This window comes from Cucumis sativus, chromosome 3 (genome assembly GCF_000004075.3).
Source record: "Cucumis sativus cultivar 9930 chromosome 3, Cucumber_9930_V3, whole genome shotgun sequence".
Taxonomy (NCBI): domain Eukaryota; kingdom Viridiplantae; phylum Streptophyta; class Magnoliopsida; order Cucurbitales; family Cucurbitaceae; genus Cucumis; species Cucumis sativus.
The window spans coordinates 28,355,723-28,375,952 of NC_026657.2; the positions used below are offsets into that span (position 1 = coordinate 28,355,723).

Genomic DNA, 20,230 nt, shown 5'->3' on the forward strand with positions numbered 1-20,230 from the left:
AGTTGTTTTGGTTCTTGCCTTTATTGACTATCTCTGTCTTCCTTTCGTTCGTTGCGGTCTGGGAGTCTGCCTCTTTTCCTTTTCCTTGAATTGGTGTCGTCGGCTGGTCATTTGTTTTGCTCGTATAGCTTGTCTTCTTTGTTGGTGTTGGCTCCCATGTTGTCCTTCGATTCATGGTTTTGGCCTTGAGGGCGATCATTTCTTATATTGTTTCTGCCAATGAAATTGCCTCAGATAAGAAACGGAGAAGTTGTAATTTTACCTTCTCTTTAATATCAAAGCATAGACCCCCCACGAATCTGGCTATTTGGTGCTGCTCGTTCTCACTTAGGTTCGTTCTGACACTTAATCGGTGGAACTCTTCTATGTATTCGGTGACTGTTCGGGTGCCTTGACGACAATTCTGATATTGGTTGTATAGGGTCTGCTCATAATTCGGAGGCAGGAATCGTCCTTTTAATAGTTTCTTCATCTTTTCCCATGAGCGTACGGGTCGTTTGTTGCATCTTTGTCTGTTGACTTCCAGTTGCTCCCACCATGCTGATGCGCCCCCTTTGAGTTTTAAGGCCACGAGGCGTACCTTTTTCTGTTCAGGGGTGTCCATGTAACTGAAAATATTCTCAGTACTTTTTAGCCAATCCAAGAAAGATTCGAAATCTCTTTTGCCACTGTATGAAAGTAAGTCAACCTTCATCTTGAAGTCATGATGAGTCTCTCCCCGCACCTCCTACCGTTCTGCCCTCTCTGTGTTTCGTCTAAGACGTTCCAGGGGTTGTTCTGGTCGTCGCTGCTCGAAGATTCGTCTTCTTGTTCATTATGTTCGTCGGCGTAGAATTGGGGTGGTGGGTTGAAATCAGCCCTTCCTCGGTTAGCGTATCACGGGTTGTGGAGATTTCTGAAGTTTCCCCGTCCACGTCGTCTTCGTCTGTCGTTGATTTCGCCTTTGTCTGCTATTTCTGCTTCGAGTCGGGGTGGCGCCGGTAATTCGTCCATCCTCCGTGCTAGTAGTTCAAAGTTGTCCATGACTCTGTCTATCTTTCGGTGTAAATCTCCCAAGGAGTCTTCGACGGCCAGCAAGCGAACCGTTGATGTCCTTGGTGAGAGGACGGCGGTGTCCTCCGTCTCTTCTTGCGCACGGACGTCCCCCGTGACTGGGTTATTTCCTCTCTGGCCAGCCATCCGTTCAAGAATCGGGGCTGCTCTGATACCACTTTGATGTAATTCAAAGTTGGATTTGGATCCTTTTTTTATTCAAGAATTCAATCTACCATTCTCAATAGGAGAATGGTTATTTATGATAGTTACAGCTAGTTGTTTAAGTGTAACTAATCAGTTATTGTAACTGATTAGTTTGAAGAAAACAGAAAAACAACTAATACCAGAAAAACAACTGAAAGCAGAAAAACAGCTAATAACAGAAAAACAACTAATACCTAATTGTGCTGTTTATCATGACTGTGTAATTGCATCAGAAACCGACAAATATAGTGATTAATCGTCGGTCTTCTAATTAGAAATAGAGCTTTATGCTTTAAATAATATAAGTATGAATGCAGATTCATACTAAGAAGCTCGAAATTGATGGAATTGGTCAAAAATTGTAAAAAGTCAAAATGTTGACTTTTGACTTTGAAAAGTCAAACTTTGACCGGCCTTATATTCAAATGTGATTTGAATTTTGAAAAAATGAATGCGGATTCATGCTCGGGAGGTTGGAATTAGTCTAGACGGACAAAATGGTAAAAAGTCAAAATATTGACTTTTGACTTAGGAAAGTCAAAGTTTGGCTTTTGACTTAAAATATCTAATGACCATTTTACCATTGGACTAAGTTAGTGTGAAAATCCAAAATTTTGTTGGATAATCCCACTAACTCTAAGTGGGATATGTGGTTATATGAGATGTAGACACCTAGCCCACTAAGTTCCACTAATTGTTAGTGGAACATTAGGTGTTGAGATTTGACAAATTAATTACCTGCATTTTTGCATGTAATTAGGTTATAAATAGGGGTGTTTTCAAATGGTTGAAAATTTTTGCATTTTCTATCATTCTCCAATATCTCAACCAAGAAAAAAAAAACTTCTACCTTCCAATCTCCTTTTATCTCCGTTACTTTCTACACCAAATTGGGTTCCACAACCCGGTTCTTTGTCCAGAAGATAGTAGTTGACTACTAGTGGTGGTCTCGGTTTGAATTGGTAAGGAGATATCAAAGATTTTTGAAAGCTTCAAAGGTAATATTTCCTAAAACCCTAATTTGATTAGTTTAGTGTTACATGTTAATTGTGGCAATTAGGGTAGAAATTCGATTCTTTTTCCGTTGTGCATGTCTTAGTTCTATCAAAATTGTACTTCGTTATCTTCGAGGGATGATTGTTATGAGTTTGTTTTATTCAAACAAATCAAACTTTGATCTAGTTGGTTATGCAGATGCTGGATATTTATCTGACCCACACAAAACAAGATCCCAAACAGGTTATGTGTTTACAAGTGGAGAAATTGCTATATATTGACGATATGTAAAGCAAACTCTTACGGCCAATTCATCAAATCATGTAGAAATTCTTGCAATTCATGAAGCTAGTAGAAAATGTGTATGGTTGAGGTCAATGACTCATCATATTCAAGAAACATGTGGTTTGTCTTTCAATAAAAATCTACAAACATTATTATTTGAGGACAATATACTGCATGTATAGAACAAATTAAAGGAGGATATATAAAAGAAGATAGAACAAAGCATATCTCACTAAACTCTTCTATATACATGACCTTGAAGAAAATTGTGACATCAGTGTTCAACAAATTTCTTCAAAATACAACTTGGTAGACTTATTCGCAAAGGTTTTACCCACATTAACATTTGAAAAGTTAGTGCACAACATGGGAATGTGACGACTCAAAAAACTCAAGTGATGTATTCATAGGGGGAGTAGAAATATTGCCTTCAAGAAATAGAAATATTGCATTATTTTTTCCTTGACTATGGTTTTTTTCATTGGGTTTTTCTAGCAAGGTTTTTGATGAGGTAGTGATTAATATATAAAAATGATGTACTTTTTTCTTCACTAGGATTTTTTTTTCATCGGGTTTTTTCCTAGTAAGATTTTAATGAGACATTTATTTTATATAATATAAATATCTAAGAGGGAGTATTGTAAATATAATTATATAGATATCCATAACCTACAATAGGTTACCAATCTTCTATAACTCTCCCTTAATTCTACCGTGTAATTTATTCCATGACATGTTTTATAAATAGAGGTATGTTGTGACTTTATAAGATATACCACAGTTGAGTAATTCAATTGTTCTCTACTTTCTCCCTTCTTTGTTTGATTGATCTTATTTAACTTATATATTCTTTATTTCATAACACTTTTATATATATTTAGAGCAATAAAAAGAGTCCATAGTTAATATTGTAAATATATATATATATATATATATATATATATATATATATATATATATATATATAACGGATTTGGTGGGGGATTTAATGGTTTATGAATGTAACTAAGGGAGCCTACCACCGGTTTTGATTACAAGTGTGAGTGGCGACACAAATACTTTATTATTATTATTATTATAGTTTTGAAGGATGGAGAGAAACAGAGAAGAAAAGAGAAGTGTGATTGAGATATAATAACCAATTCCAAGAGATTTTATCCTCAACTTGCACACCATACTATTGGCCCCAACATCTACTTTTCATATCTCTACATATTTATCTATTTAATGTGTAATCAAAGTTTTTGCTTGTTCCTGAATTCATGTTTTTGTCTTTACACTCTTCAATTAATTATTTTATTTTTAAAACCTCCTTTTATATATATTTCTCTTTGAATTGTAGATACAAGGGAGCATCTAATTGCTTCTCTTTTATTAATTTTTTTAAAAGAATACAACGGGAATGTTTAATTTAGAATAATCTCAAAGTCCAATCAATCAAAAATGTAAAAGTAAAGATGGGAAGAATGGTGTGTGTTCAAAATTTGAAAAGCTTTTTTTCTTATAGTAAAATCCAAAAGATAATCAGAAAGCTTTGCTTTAAACTGAATAGAATAAAAATAAGAATAAGAATTAGATTGAATAATTGGGTTAGTGTGGGTGTTTCTGGACCCACAAAAGGGTGACGTGTCAAACATTAATAGGGATAAATATTCTCAATTATTTAAAATAGCAAAAAACGTAGATATTTGTATGTGCTCGATTGTGATTTGTGACAGCTCACTTCAACAAACGCCAAAATTAAACAAACTTAATCCCTCCCTCTTCTTCAATCTTCAATCTTCAATCTTCAATCCTCAATGTCTTGGCTGGATCTCATTGCTTCACTCTTTCAATTCTTCTCCTCTTTTCTTTTCTAACCATCATTTTCATTATCCAATCCCCCTGTCTCTTCCACTCTCCTCACTCATACACTCACTTCCTATTTTGTTATACCAATGTTCTAACTCCTTCTTCCAAACTCTGTTTTTACCCTTTGTTGAACAGAAATCGGACATGGCGGGTGGCGCGGCCCAGGTTAGGAATGTTCTTTTTAGGAAATACGAAATGGGTCGGCTTTTGGGGAAAGGGACCTTTGCAAAGGTCTATTATGGAAGAAACTTGATGACCCACGAGAGTGTTGCCATTAAAGTGATTCTCAAGGACAGGGTGAAGAAAGAGGGGCTTCTTGAGCAAATCCGGCGAGAAATTTCTGTTATGGGCTTGGTTCGTCATCCTCATATTGTGGAATTGAAAGAAGTTATGGCGACCAAATCGAAGGTGTATTTTGTGATGGAGTATGTTAATGGAGGCGAACTGTTTGTGAAGTTGTCTCAACTAGGGAAATTGACTGAGGATGGAGCAAGGAATTATTTTCAACAGCTTATCTCTGCCGTGGACTTTTGCCATAGCCGTGGTGTCTCTCACCGTGATTTGAAGCCTGAGAATCTCCTTCTTGACGAGAATGGGAATTTGAAGGTTTCTGATTTTGGTCTCTCTGCCCTGCCGGAGCAGCTACGGATTGATGGTTTGCTTCACACACGCTGTGGAACTCCGGCTTATGTGGCGCCTGAGGTGCTCAGAAAGAGAGGATACGATGGCGCTAAGGCAGATATTTGGTCTTGCGGGGTCATTTTGTTTGTGTTGCTTGCTGGGACTTTGCCTTTTCGAGCTGATAACGCGATGAAGTTGTATAGGAAAATTTTCAAGGCGGAGTATGAGTTTCCTCCATGGTTTTCTTCAGAAGCCAAGGAAATGGTGTCTAAGCTTCTGGTTGTTGATCCTCAAAAGAGAGCTTCAATGGTTGAGATAATGCATAGTCCTTGGTTTCAAAAGGGCTTCACAAAGCCAGTTTCATTCATTGAGAAAGATGAATTCAACAATGAATTCTCTGAATTGGCTAATCCCAAGTTGTTGTCATCTTCTCCTCCTTTTTACAATGCATTTGAGTTCATTTCCTCAATGTCCTCAGGTTTTGACTTGTCTAGTTTGTTTGAAAGCAAGAAGAAACAAGGCTCTATTTTCACTTCAAAATGCCCTGCTTCAGCCATTTTAGCCAAGCTTCAATCTCTGGCCGTGAAGCTCAACTTCAAAGCTACTAACTTAAAGGAGTTCAAGGTGAGACTGCAGGCCAAGGAGGAGGGGAGGAAAGGGAAGTTGACAGTGACTGCAGAGGTTTACGAGGTGGCACCGGAGTTGGCAATCGTAGAGTTCTCGAAGTCGGCTGGCGACACTTTGGAATACAACAAGTTATGTGAGAAGGATGTGAGGCCCGCATTGAAAGACATAGTTTGGAGCTGGCAAGGAGAAAGTGAAGTGCCTTTAACAGTGGATTCTATGCAAAATGATCATTGAGGAAGAAAAAGAAGCCATTTTTGTGCATGGTGAACATAATTTTCACTTTGAAGTTCCCTTTTTTCATGTGTTTTTGGAGAAGAGAAGGATATATAGTACAGCATCGAATGGTTTTTGTTTAGATTAGAAGACAGTGGGAGTCGATAGCAATGCGTTTGGAATTCGCTAATTTTGTGGATACTTCATATAATTTGCTTGTAAAATATACTTTGCTTTGAGAGTGAAGGCCAGTTTATTAGTTTTGATAAATTTCATATAACAAATTTGTGTTGCATAGGCTTTTGACCATTTCTAGTCTGCCTTACGTTTTTGGGGGTCTTGTATATAAAATTTTGACATAATACAATTCGTATCCTTAGTACTTTTCTCTTTTTAGCAAATAATTTTATCCTACCACTCCTCACACAATAATGTTGCACTTCCAATTTTAAATTTTTGCTTACGTTTATTAAATCTTAAGTTTAGTTTATGTTTGTATATCATTTGTGCGCAAAATTTAATTGGTTTCTTTTGAAAAAAAATTAAACAACTAAAAATAGAATCATATACTAATAAAACTAATCAAATGTATTAACTTGAATTTAGTGAAACATAAGATTGGAACCTGTCCTTAATATAGTTCTAAATTATTGTAGGGTTGGTTGGTAAGTCTATTCTTATCCATCTCTCACCTTTCTATGATACATAATCATGTTTGGCTAAAAAAGGACCTCAAGGATAGACAACTATCTATTTTGTACAAACTTTTATAATTCAATATCATTTTTTTAAAAAAAAGATTGATAACTCTCTATTATCGTCGAAATGAACATGATTCAACTGACATACCAATGAATGTTAGTAATAAAAAAAGTATATTATTTCGAACTCTTTTTACTCCTATTATACTAAAATAATAGTAAAATAAATGTAAGAATATTCCACGAAAATTGTATGTATAAATAAAAATACAAACTTATCCACCCATGTTTTAGGAAAATCTAGTAGAGTTATATTTGCATTTATGTCAATTAAAAACAAGTTGTTATCCTTGTTTTAAAGCTTCTAATTGATCAACTATAAATAACAAATATTATCGAGCTAAATTTGGGAGTTTATTGCATCAATTATTATAATCACTCATGAGAAATATATAATAATCGATTCTAGAAAGAAACACATAAATATGATATTTAACATAGGGAGTAAGGTTTTATCAAAGAATGCCAAAATATCAAATGAAATCTCATTTTCAATACAATGTAGCAACCATATGATATGATGCATGTAAGATCGAAATGGATGTTAAATGATAAATTTAAAAGTTTAGGCCAGTAGAGATATGTTTCACATTTATTGATGTTGAACAATTAAGGAGAGAGAAGTGTGGATTTAGTGTTAGTTGGAACTTAATTGGAGGGAGTATTGGAAGGTCAAAAAGTGTCTCAACTTGTGAAGGTAATAGTCTGCCTATTTCTAGCCCTAGAGATAATTCAATTTCTCTTAACCATCTGAGGTGCTGCTTTGACTTGGGCCTGGGCCCATATAATGGAATCATCAGCCATAACCCAATCTTTTCTTTTTCTTTTCTTTAAATTGAACGGGCCCAGAATCATGTGCTGCTTAAAGCAGTGGATGTAAATTATAGGAAATATTTTAGTTTATTTGGTTGTAATTTTTTTTAAAAAAAACTCAAAATTAAAATAGGTGATTATATTTTTAGTAAATGATACATAAGTGTTGTGCGAAATCTGGTAGAAAAGAAAACGAAAACTCAATTAAAGAACACTCCAAGTAGTATGAAAATTGAAAATTCTACTTCCCTTGTTTGGTTGAATTATAAGTCTTGTAGGTCTTATTTATTTAAAACCATCATGTTATACCTTATTTACTTTCACATACTGTGAGCTATTGTATTGTAGGAAAAGAGACAAGAGATTCAATTATATATCATCAAGCTAAGGTTAGTTTGACTAAAACATCATTTATTTCAATCCAATAGAGAAAATGTTATATAAATTCACATAACTAATTTTTATTTATTTATTTACTCTATTAGAATTAGTGATTGTTAATATACTGTTAAAAAAAGACTCATACCGTTAGTTTGTTTCCTACTCTTGTTGTTTCCTACTCTTATCCTTGATAACCAACTGTACATACACCTATAAATTTCTCTCATTGTTCATAAATAAAATGAGTGAAATAGTTCTCATGTTCTCTGTTAATATGGTATCAGAGCATTTCTTCTTCCTCCCAAAATTCTTTTTAATCTTCCACTAAGATCTGTTGTCATCACCTTCATAATGACAAACCCAACTATCAACACTTCACATAAACCTGCCGAAAGCCCAAAAAAACCATAATTCCAGCCAGTCTGATACCTCTGCCCAAACTAAACTCCTTTCAACTAGCATCAAGGATATCTAAATCCTTACTTTCTTCATCATAATGATAATACGAGTTTGGTGTTGGTTACAAAATAATTCACATAAGAGAATTGTGTCTCTTGGAGCCGAGCAATGACCTTCGGTCTTTCAGTGAAGAACAGGATTAGGTTTGTCAACAGAACTATTACCAAACCAACCAATGATCTTCTTCTGGCTTGGATTAGAAATAACAACATCGTTATTTCTTGGATATTGAATTCAGTCTCCAAACATATCTCAGCAAGTATTATGTTTTCAAACTCAGCTAGAGCAATATGGATTGACCTCAAAGAAAGATTTCAAAATAAGAACGAGCTAAGGATTTTTCAGTTGAAACGATGCCTTCCAACCTTGGAACAAACCAAGATACCGTTGGTATACTACACAAAATTCAAGACTCTTATTGATGAGTTAAATACGTATAGACCAAGTTGCACTTACGGAGCTTGTAGTTGTGATGGTGTGTGAGAAATGACGGATTTCCTCCAAATGGAATATCTCATGGACTTTCTTATGGGATTAAATGAGAACTTCTCTCAAGCCTGGGCTCAACTTCTCCTTATGGACCCTCTCCCAACAACCAGCAGAACCTTTTCTCTTCTCCTTCAAGAGGAACAACAAAGGTCAATTGGATCATCTTCTTCTACAGCACCAACGATGGCCTTTGTAATGTCCTCTAATTCATCCAAAAATGGAACCAACAATCGACAAAGGAGAGAAAAACTCATATGCACTCACTGCAACATTCCTGGATACGCAGTAGATAAATGTTACAAGCTTCATGGATATCCTCCTGGATATAAGACTAAACAACAAATCAATAATGTTGTTAATTCAGTAACAACCTAAAATAATGAGAATACTTCTCAAGACACCACAAAGAACAATCAAGTGTTAAATAATAACAACACTGTAGAAGCGTTAATCTAATGTCAAAACCTTCTCAACCAGCTTCAATCTCAAATCAATGCCTCTAATCAAATAACTACCTCACATATAGCAAGTACTTATTCATCTTCTTTATGGATGATTGATTTTGAAGCATCTACCCACAATTCTTGTTGCAAGTCCCATTTTACATCTATTTAACCATGCTCAACATCCATCCATTTACCAAATAAACAAGTTTTCGAAGTTAAAAGTGCTGACACCATCAAATTATTTGAATCTATAGAGCTGAAGAATGTGTTATATATTTTTGAATTTTCATTCAACCTTATATGAGTGAGTTCTTTAACAAGAGATCTTCCTGTGGATGTTAGTTTCTCTACTAATAATTGTATGATTCAGGACAAGTTCACTTTGAAGAAGATTGGTAGTGCCGAACTTTTATATGGTCTATATGTCTTCAAATTTGGAAACACCTTTGATCTGCAGTCTTCCATATGTGTTGTAAGCAGTGACAATGCTTTTTTTGTGACATCAAAGACTTGGCCATCTCTCTATTGATGTTTTAAAGTCTTTACAAACCATGTTGCAATTAAAATCTTTTACTTTTCATGCTTATACTACTTGTCCATTAGCAAAGCAAAGAAGACTCTCTTTTTCTTCAAATAATCATGTATCCCCCAATTCTTTTGATCTTATACTTGTTGACATTTGGGGATCTTTATCTACCGCTACACATGCTGGATACACATATTTCCTTACCATTGTAGATGATGCTACACATTTTACATGGGTATTCATGCTTAAACAGAAGTCTGATGTTAAACAGATTATACCTGATTTTTTTAAGCTCATTGAAGCCCAATATGGTAAAACGATCAAACAAATGCGTTCTGACGATGCCCCTGAACTTATGTTCACTGAATTTTTTTAAAGAAAAAGGAGTACTACACCAGTTTTCTTGCGTAAGCTGTCCTCAACAGAACTCTGTAGTCGAAAGGAAGCATCAACATATACTCAACACAGCTAGAGCATTATTTTTTCAATAAGGCATTCCTCTAAGTTTTTGGGGAGAATGCATATTGACTGTCGTTGACTTGATCAACAAAATTCCATCAAAGATGTTGAGCTGGAAGTCCCCATTCCAACTACTTAACAACAACAAACCTGATTACAATAACCTAAAGGTGTTCGGGTCTCTATGTTATGCTTAAACTCTGCCACACAATCACTTTAAGTTTCAACCGAGAGCAATACCAGCTGTTTTTATTGGCTATCCACAAGGCACGAAAGCATACAAGTTGTCCAACATTGATCAAGAAAAGTTCTTTGTCTCAAGAGATGTAGTATTTCGAAAAGAAGTCTTTTCTTTTAAAGACTCGCTCGTTTCACAACTCATGGAAGATCCTTTATCAAGTTTTTCTTTACCTAAAGTCTTTCATGAATCCCTAATTGATCATATGAATCCTTCAATCAATATACACACACTCTCCTCTTCACCGAACACAAACAATGACAGCACCTCACAACCTATAGCCCAACCCACAAACAACTCAACCTCACCAACCCAACAGTCCGAACAACATATTTCTGAAACTTCTAACAATCCTACAATTAGAAGATCCACTTGAATCTGCAAACAACCTTCTTATCTCCAAGCTTATCATTGCAATCTTCTTACATCACAACCTTACCAACCAAGCCCCACAAAATACCCTTTAAACCAATTCATTTCATAACAAAATCTCTCTCATTCCTTCAAACATTCCATACTCCAAGCCTCTACCATACATGAACCAAACTTTTACCATGGGGCTGTCATACATGATGATTGGAGAAGGGCCATGCAAACTGAACTAAAAGCTATGGAGACAAATCGAACATGGAGCATAGTTCCTTTACCGCTCAACAAGAATACTGTAGGGTGTCGATGGATATATAAAATTAAACATAAAGTTGATGGATATGTTGAAAGGTATAAGGCTAGGCTCGTTGCAAAAGGATACACACAACAAGAAGGTCTTGATTATTTTGAGACTTTCTCATCCGTGGCCAAAATGGTAACTGTCAAAACCTTATTGACTATAGCAGTATCGAGAAAGATTGACATCTACTTCAATTAGATGTGAACAATGCATTTCTTTATGGAGACTTGTTTGAAGAAGTATACATGGACTTACCATTGGGATATAAACCGAACCTCGCCATTCAGGGGGAGAAAATGGTATGCAAACTTCATAAATCCATATATGGATTAAAACAGGCTTCACGTCAATGGTCTGCCAAGTTCTCTCAGTTCCTTACTTCAATAGGGTTTCAACAGTCCAAGGCTGACTATTCCCTCTTTGTAAAAGGCCAAGGCACCAATTTTATAGCTCTACTTGTCTATGTTAATATATAATTATTACTAGAGCAGATGTTGATCTTATTCAAAGATTACAGAATGTGCTCAATAAATTTTTTTTGCTTAAAGACTTGGGAATCTCTCAAATTCTTTCTCGACCTTGAATTAGCTCATTCATCAATTGGTATCCTATTGTCACAAAGACATTATGCACTATGCTTGCTAGAAGAAATCAATTTGCTTGGTTCTAAGCCAACATTTGTACCTATGGATCCAACAACCAAGTTAAAAGCTTCTGACAGAGACCTTCTTCAAGATCCAATTGCCTATCGAAGTCTAATTGGGAAACTTCTGTACTTGACCATTTCAAGACCAGACATCACATTTGTTGTTCATAAGCTCAGCCAATTCATGGAAAAACCTAACTCACACGAATGCAACTAATCATCTTTTAAGATATATCAAAGGTTCACCGGGCCAAGGAATTTTTCTATCTAAAACAAATGTTCTATCCTTAAAAGCATTTGCAGATGTTGATTGGGGATCATGTCCTGATACCCATTGTTCAGTCATCAAGTTTTATGTCTTCCTTGGAGAATCACTTGTATCATGGAAGTCAAAGAAACAACAAACAGTTTCACGGTCATCAGCTGAAGCAGAGTATCGAGCATTGGCCACTGTTTCTTGTGAAGTCATATGGCTCAAAAGTCTTTTCAAAGAGTTGTAGATTGCACTAGATACACCATCTGTGGATTTTGTGTTAAGCAGGCTGCCATTTACATTGCTAATAATCCCATGTTTCATGAAAGGACCAAGCATATAGAGTTGGACTTCCACTTTGTTCGAGATAGGATTGTTGATGGATCCATCAAGTTGCTCTCTGTACGCTCTTCACATCAACTTGCTGATGCCCTCACGCTAAACCACTTAATGTTATGACTTTGTCTCTTCATATGTGCAAGATGGGAGTTAAAAATATTTTTCTCCATCTTGAGGGAGAGTATTAGAATCAGTGACTGTTAATATACGGTTAAAGAAACTGATATTGTTAGTTTGTTTCCTACTGTTATCCTTAATAACCAATTGTACATACACCTATAAATTTCTCTCATTGTTCATAAATAAAATGAATTAAATAGTTCTCCTATTCTCTGTTAATATACTCTCTAGAGAAAAAGATCTTAACAAACAAATAATATAATCAAAATAATTTATTTGTAAAATAGATGAACCAGTTCTAAAAATTTGTGTGTTTCTCAAACTCAATCCCTAGCTCTACCTAATGTGTAGAAAAATGAACAAAAATAAATATGAGTAGTCATTAGTTCTACTTTATGTTTAGAAATATGAACAAAAATAAATATGAGTGAGGATTAGCTCTACCTAATGGGTAGAAAAGTGAACAAAAATAGCATTAGTTTTTTTACTAATTCTGTGGTGCCTAGGCATGCGCTTGAGGCGGGAAAACGAAACTTGGCAACCTAGTGGAGGGGTGTCACATGTTTGTAGTGATTGATCGAGTGCATGTCTTCGAATAGGCCTTCTCTCACTGATACTTTTCAATACCTCAACCGCCAAATGAATGTGAATCATATAAGCTTTCTCTTTTTTTTTTTTTTTAGATTATATTTTTAGTTGAGATTATTGTTTAAATTATTGTAAATAAACATATATACCAAAAGGGATAGATATCAACATAAGTCACTTCACCCTCCTCTCCTCAAATTTTGCAAATATTCATGTTGGTAAACTCTTGTATGAATATTTACGATCTATAGCTAAATAATGATCACAAATATTTTTCAAACTAAAATGAGCCAATTTTTGGAATTTGCCTAAGTTGTCTGTGAGCAAAACAAATCAATCTAAAAATAACGACAACACAATTTTAATTTCCATGTCATGGAATCACAAAGGAAGATGAGAAGATAAGAAGATCCTTCATAAGGTCTCCAATTTTGATGGACACATTTAAAAGAGGATATAAAAGCGTTATCAAAGTTATCTCAATTATTACTGCAATACATTGATATTGAGGAAGGATTTTGAAACGTCTCAATCACAAATGTTTGAGCATCTTTTCTTATAGCATAGTATGTCTCGATTATGATCAAACCACGACCAATATCAAGTAACTTGACAAATAACTATATGATATGATCGTATATATGCCAAATATGCCACATTAGACCATGTTCAAGAAAAGGTAGTAGGCCCCAGTTGTCTTTAAGTTCTAACTCAAATAACAATATAGCACTCATATAAGTACTGCATGTTTCTTTGTTTTTAATACCAAAAAGTCTTTGCTACTCAAGCCATTATTTTGCAAGGATGCAACTTTTTCATTACATTAGACATATTTTTCTTTTGTCATCACTAACTGATTTGGCCATCAAAGTTACTATAATGAAAAGAAAACATATGCTAATTTTAGTTGGAGTCCCACAATTACTGAGGTGTACCTTAATTGTAGTCTTCCTTGTGTTTAGATAGGACATAACAAATTAATGTCTCTTTTCCTATGCTAGAAATGGCATTCTCTATCAATACGTTCATCTTCAATTCAAACCATGCAATTTTATCAAAGTTATTAATGGCTTTTTAAGATTTTAGAATGTTAGATTATTGTGGTGGTTGATCCAACAGAAGAAAAAAGTTGCATGATAATAGTGTTCGTGAACTAATAAGCTCGTTTTGACAATAGGTTGTGGTACCTCCATGAACTTTTGTTTAAATTATAAAAAAATATCTCAAAATTATGAATTATTGGTTTTAATTATATTCACAAATTTTGCACTTTTATTTTTGAACTTTGAAATTTTTGTCAAACCAACTATTTGCACAAAAGTATTTAGAGAAACACATTTTTTTTTTTTTACAAATAATGCATATCTTATCCTCGAAACACATCTTTAATTAAGTTGAAGTCTTGAAATAATGATGGTAGGTTTAGTTTTTATGTATATAATTCACGACTTTAGAAGCTAAATTACAATTTTGGTTCTTAGTTTTTCAGAACCAGAGAGTTTACCTTCTTCAGCTTCAATTTCATTTAATTTTATCCGTGAAATGTTAATAATGTCCAATTAAACCAAACTAGTTTATTCGATTCAGATTGCATAAACAAAACTTACCACAATATCAAAATCAATTTAGAACACATGTGTTGACTTTTAATTGTTTTGCAAAAAAAAGTTTGTTTCAAAGAAAAAAGAAACAATGATCAAGAAGCCTAGCTACCTCGTGAATATTTTGTTCTATTGCTGATGGTTTTCTTCCTAAAGCTTAACTCCCATATATTATTCACTTCTTGTATGTGTTTGCATTGCTACCATTTGTTGAGATTGCCATTATTAGCTGTGGATAGCAACAAATTTTGTTATTCCTTTTTAGTGAGGTTTTGAGGTATATTGCAAGAGTGATAAAGATTAAAATAAAATAATCAATAATATATCGCTTACTTTTGAAGCATCACATGAAGAATTGTAACAACTTTTTCAATCCATATGAATAACAACAAAATATTAAATTTTTAAAAATAAGTTTAAAAAGTCTCAAACAACTCAATATTTTTTACAAAAATAATTATGTTACATTTTAAGTTAGAGGAATAACTTCTAATAATCATATTCTTTTTAAAACAATTTTATATAATCAATAGTATAAAATCAAACAAAAATACTTCTGGGACATTCATACAAAAATGTAGATTATGTTATATATTTTTTCAAAATATATACACTACCACTCTTTTTTTTTTTTTTGTATGTATGCAAACCTAAAATATCAAGGCTATTTTTGAAATTAACCTAATTTTTTTTTGTTAACCATTACAATTCTCCTAGATTCGAAGCCATACAAACCCAAAGATATAGAAGAATGAACTTTTATTAAAAAAAAACTATAGTATACAATTTGGAAATTTGAACCTGTAATCTTTTGGTTAAGTAAATTTAATTGATGTATATTGAAATATGTTTGTATTGACACATAAATTATACTATCAAAGTGGGAAAAATGATTACACAACACACGTTGCCATAAAATTGTTAGGGGTGTTCTAATGAATGAGTTGGAAAGTATGAAAATTGAAAATTCTACTTTTATTATTTGATCGAATTAGAAAGTTGATAGGTCTCAACATTATGTTATACCTTATTTACTTCTTTATTACGGTGAGTTATTGTAGTGTAGGAGATATAGATAGAAAATTGATCATGTCAATTATATATTCTCAAGTTAAGGTGAACTTCAACTAAAACATCATCTTTTTAATTGAATAAAGAAAATGTGATGTAAACTTACATAATTAATTAATTAATTTTAATTGGTAAAGAGAAAATATTAATTAACAAACAAATATAGATAACAAAATAATGTATTTGTAAAATAGATGGAGTTCTGAAAATTATGGTGGTTTCTCAAACTCAATCCCTAGCTCCACCTAATGTGTAGAAAAATGAACAAATTAAAAAGTAAATATTAGCAGTCATTAGTTTTTTAATGTTTTTGTGCGGACACTAGTAATAATAATTAATTAGTTTAATCTATTTTTGTCTACTATTGTTTTCATTTTCTCTAAGTTTGATCCATTGTCTTTGTATATTTATAGAGGGGGGCGTGATCCTAAAAAGGATTATTGTAGATCTTACCATTCCCGTCCTTCCTTGACCTTGTCATCTTCACTTTTATTTAGTGTTATTGTGGTGTTCTTCTTGGCATGCGTGTGAGGCTGGAGAACGAAGCTTGACAGCCTAGTGGAGGGGTGCTGGCTATTTGTTCGTAGTTGGTTGGTTGAGTGTATCTTCGAATAGGCATTCTCTCACAACTACTTTTAATGCCTCAACCACTAAACCAATAGATTAAAATACAATCAATATCCTTAGAGATTTTTTCTTCATATTCTCTGTTAATATATCTCTCTTTCCTCTGAATGCCTTACTTTTGAAGCATCACATGAAGAGTGGTAACAAACTTCTCAATCCATAAATAACAACAAAACATTTTCAAAATTGCTTTAAAACAAACTTCTCAACATTGAAAACTTAATAAGAAAGTTTTAAGGGTTTTGTTATAATTTATTTCAAAAGTTGTAATCAAAATTTGTATAATATAAATAACTTGAAAATTACTTTTACGATTTTAAAATAAAAAAATATTTTTAATCCCAATCTAATTTTCTAAACTTTAGTTTGTAACGATTAAGTCTATGTATTTTTAGAACTTAGTTCCTATCTTTTATAATAATTTATTGTCAAAGTTAACTTTTATTGTTCCCAAAATCTGAAGAATATGTGTATTTGGTCTTCGAATTTTAAAAATATATCTTTAGTCCTCAAGTTTATAAAAATAGACTTATTTGATCCGAGTTTTTAAAATCTACATTTTTAGGTTTTTAAGAGTAAGTTTAAAAATCTCTTAAATAATTTTATTTATAAAAAAACAATGATATGAATTTCTAAACTAAAAAAAAAATTTATAATAATCATTTTCTCTAAACTAATTATTTTTAAAATATTATATAATCAAATTTATAAAATCAAACGATTAAAAGTTAAAAGGAGGAAAAAAGTTAATTTTGAATAAATAATTATACAAAGTTTAGATTAATAATTTAAGAAAAGAAAAAGGAGGAATAATGATGAGAAATGAATTTGTTTTGTGTATTTTGAAGACGTAGTGGGAGTGGGAGCCAAAATGAGAGGGAAGAAAAACAAAGAGAAAAAAAGAAACTGCAAACTCAGATATGGACCATCCAATTTGGAATCATCGAATCAATTAATTACAAAAAAAAAAGAAGAAATCAAAATATTTTACAAATAATTAGAAAAGAAAAAAATACGAATGGGACCCGCAAAAAGTACAAAAAAAAGGAAGAAAAAAACCTACAAATTTCCTAACCATCAATTAACGTCCACATCAGAACTTTGACTTAATTTGTCAGTGCTCTGAAAAGTTATGTGTACTTGTGGAATGGGACCCAGTAGGTGGAGCTTTTGATGACGTGGCGACACGTGGATGGGCATAGGAGTGCGTGATGCATACGGTCTCCACACGTTACGAATTTTTTGCTTTTTCTGGGAGATTTATCTTTTTTTTTGCGGTAACGATCAGGTGTATTCGTTTTTCATATAACACATGATCTCAGCCCTACGTTTCTTATGCTGATCTCCAATTGGTCCGTGGAATCTCTTCTGAAAAGGCCATGTGTTTGGATAATAAGAAAAGGGTTCATAAAATGGTTGGGGATTGGAAAGATGGATCATTTTTAGCCAAAGACATCTCTTAAATTCTCTCATCATTTTTCCATCTTTTTACTTTATAATATACTTTTTTTTTTCCTTTTGTTTTACATGAGGAAAGGGATTCATGAGTTTAGATGATAAATATTATTGTGTAATCATGATTAAATTTTGGTGATTGGTCAACAGTAATAAATCTCAATCACATATGTAATTTGATTGTTTTTTTATTACTACAGTTAATTATTACGAATTTTATCATATTTACTAATACCGTTACAATTTAATCTTAATAATAACAACAAGATAAAAGTAATATGTACGAAGACGATAGTGAAAAACAAAAAGAAAAATGTAATTATTTTGCTTTTATTTATTTATTTTGAGAAAAAAACATCTCAAACATTTAGTACGTAAAATAAACAACGAAAGAAAGAAGAAGGAGAGAATAAAAGAGGAGAAAGAGAGAAAGAACATAATTACTTTTTTTTCATGTATCTTTCAACATCAGCATCTATAGCTCTTAGATAACAAATTTAATAAGTCTTTGATAGGCATGTTTCAAATCTTTGGTCTAGAAATGTTAAGCATGAGCTTAGGTCGGAAGGATTAGATAATTTATAATATGAAAACTGTGTTTGGAAGGCAGGTTTAGATTACTTGAGTTTAATAAAAAGATGGGTAAGTTTTTAAATCTTGAGTTTGTGAAATATATATATGTATATTTTTTTTGTTAATAAAGAGTCAAAAAAGAGGGGAAGAAAATCATCTCCAAATAATAATAATAAAAGGAGGATAAAGTTACAAACTTTGTTAAAGACTTTCTTTAGGAGGCAATGAGCAAAATGGATGCTCACTCACTTTACTTAGTTTTCCACAACTTATATATATTTATTATTTTTAAAAATATATATTTCCTCTTTTGTATGTTTTTTTTTAGTAATTATTGACCATAGAATATTGAAATTAGTATGCACTCGATGCCTTTTGATACACTTCATACCTCTTAGGCCTTGATAGTTTGATACACTTAAAGACTTCACTTATAAGTTTGATACACCGCTAATAAACTTGTTATGCTTCATTGGAACACTCAACAAATTTGATACGTTTGATGTACATGATATGTTTGATACACCCGATGCACTACAAATACATTTAGTATTCTTCACTTATACAACTGATTGATTAAATGCACTTGATATGCTTGAAGTCCTACTTATACACTTGATATACTATATTTGATATACACTTGTAAACTTGATTCATATACTTGATAATGATTCACTTTATTGATATGCTTTAATATTGTTGATATACTTGATAATGATACATTGATTTACATCATTCATATATTTAATAATACTTTAATGAACTGCATAAAATTTGAAAAAACAAAAATCACGTAGTAATTATATTAACAAACTAATACATATAATAAGTATATAACAACATTGATATACACAACTAAGACAAAGTAAAACCAAAACAAAATTAATGTAAAAAAATAAAACAAAATCATTTAGAATCAGATTCAACTCAAAATATACATCGAAGAAATTTTAAAAAAAAATCACAAATGAAATTAATTACTTCAATCAACAACCACTGTATTTCATATTGCAATTATTGTACTATTGATATTCTAAAATTAAGACTAAGACAAAATAAATAAATAATTTTTCTTTTATAAAAATTAACAAATAATTAAAGTGAGAGAATAAATAAATAATGGGTAAGACATTCAAAAGAGGAAGAGAAATAAGTTATTGAATGATAGTTTAAGAATAATAACAAATTTAAGTTGGAAAAGTGAATTTTTTGTCACATTTATAAAATTCTAAAACAATCTGTTATAATTGCTATATCATATGTTGAGAAGGTTATCTTATATAATTTTCGTTTTAAAAGCAGAAAAAGGTTGTTTATTAGTTTAAATAATTTATCTGCTTTTTTTAAAAAAATTTTATAATTGGTTGAGAAGTTCCCATCAATATCCAATATTTTTCTTTCAATTGAGATATGAATATTTAGTTTTGGAGATCTACATTTGAAATATTGATTTAAAGAAACCTCCCTTGTGGACCCCTAAACATGGGAGGGTTTGAAATTAAATGGCTGTTGATATAAATCATTTGCATATAAATTCCTCCAATAATTAATGATGAACTAAATGTTTGCCTCTCTTACATTCATTTGTTCATATACCATTATTACCATTTAATTTGACTTTCAAATTTACCTAATAATTAACTACAATTAAATCATAAGCTTATTAATTTCATAATATGATAGGAAGAAATGGTCATTCCCACCACGTTATACAAGTTATATCTTTATAATTTAAGCGTTCATTTTGAACCTTTAATTTTAGATAAAATTTAGATAAGTCTGTAAAATCAGGTCACATAAGTAATCTTAAATTATATCAATTTAAATTTTAAAGTAGTAATTATATATATATATATATATATATATATATATATATATATATA

General features: G+C 32.2%; 1 protein-coding gene across 1 annotated transcript; it reads left to right on the forward strand.

The window, feature by feature from the left end:
* The first annotated feature begins 4,242 nt into the window (after window positions 1-4,242).
* Window positions 4,243-6,219, forward strand: LOC101218600 (CBL-interacting serine/threonine-protein kinase 25). The gene has a single exon (XM_004137611.3). The coding sequence runs from the start codon at window positions 4,516-4,518 to the stop codon at window positions 5,851-5,853; it is 1,338 nt and encodes a 445-aa protein (XP_004137659.1). The 5' UTR covers window positions 4,243-4,515; the 3' UTR covers window positions 5,854-6,219.
* Window positions 6,220-20,230: the final 14,011 nt, after the last annotated feature.

Bases quoted from the DNA above. Each gene is read 5' to 3' on its own strand.
- LOC101218600 (XM_004137611.3), top strand. From the start codon at position 4,516: ATGGCGGGTGGCGCGGCCCAGGTTAGGAATGTTCTTTTTAGGAAATAC.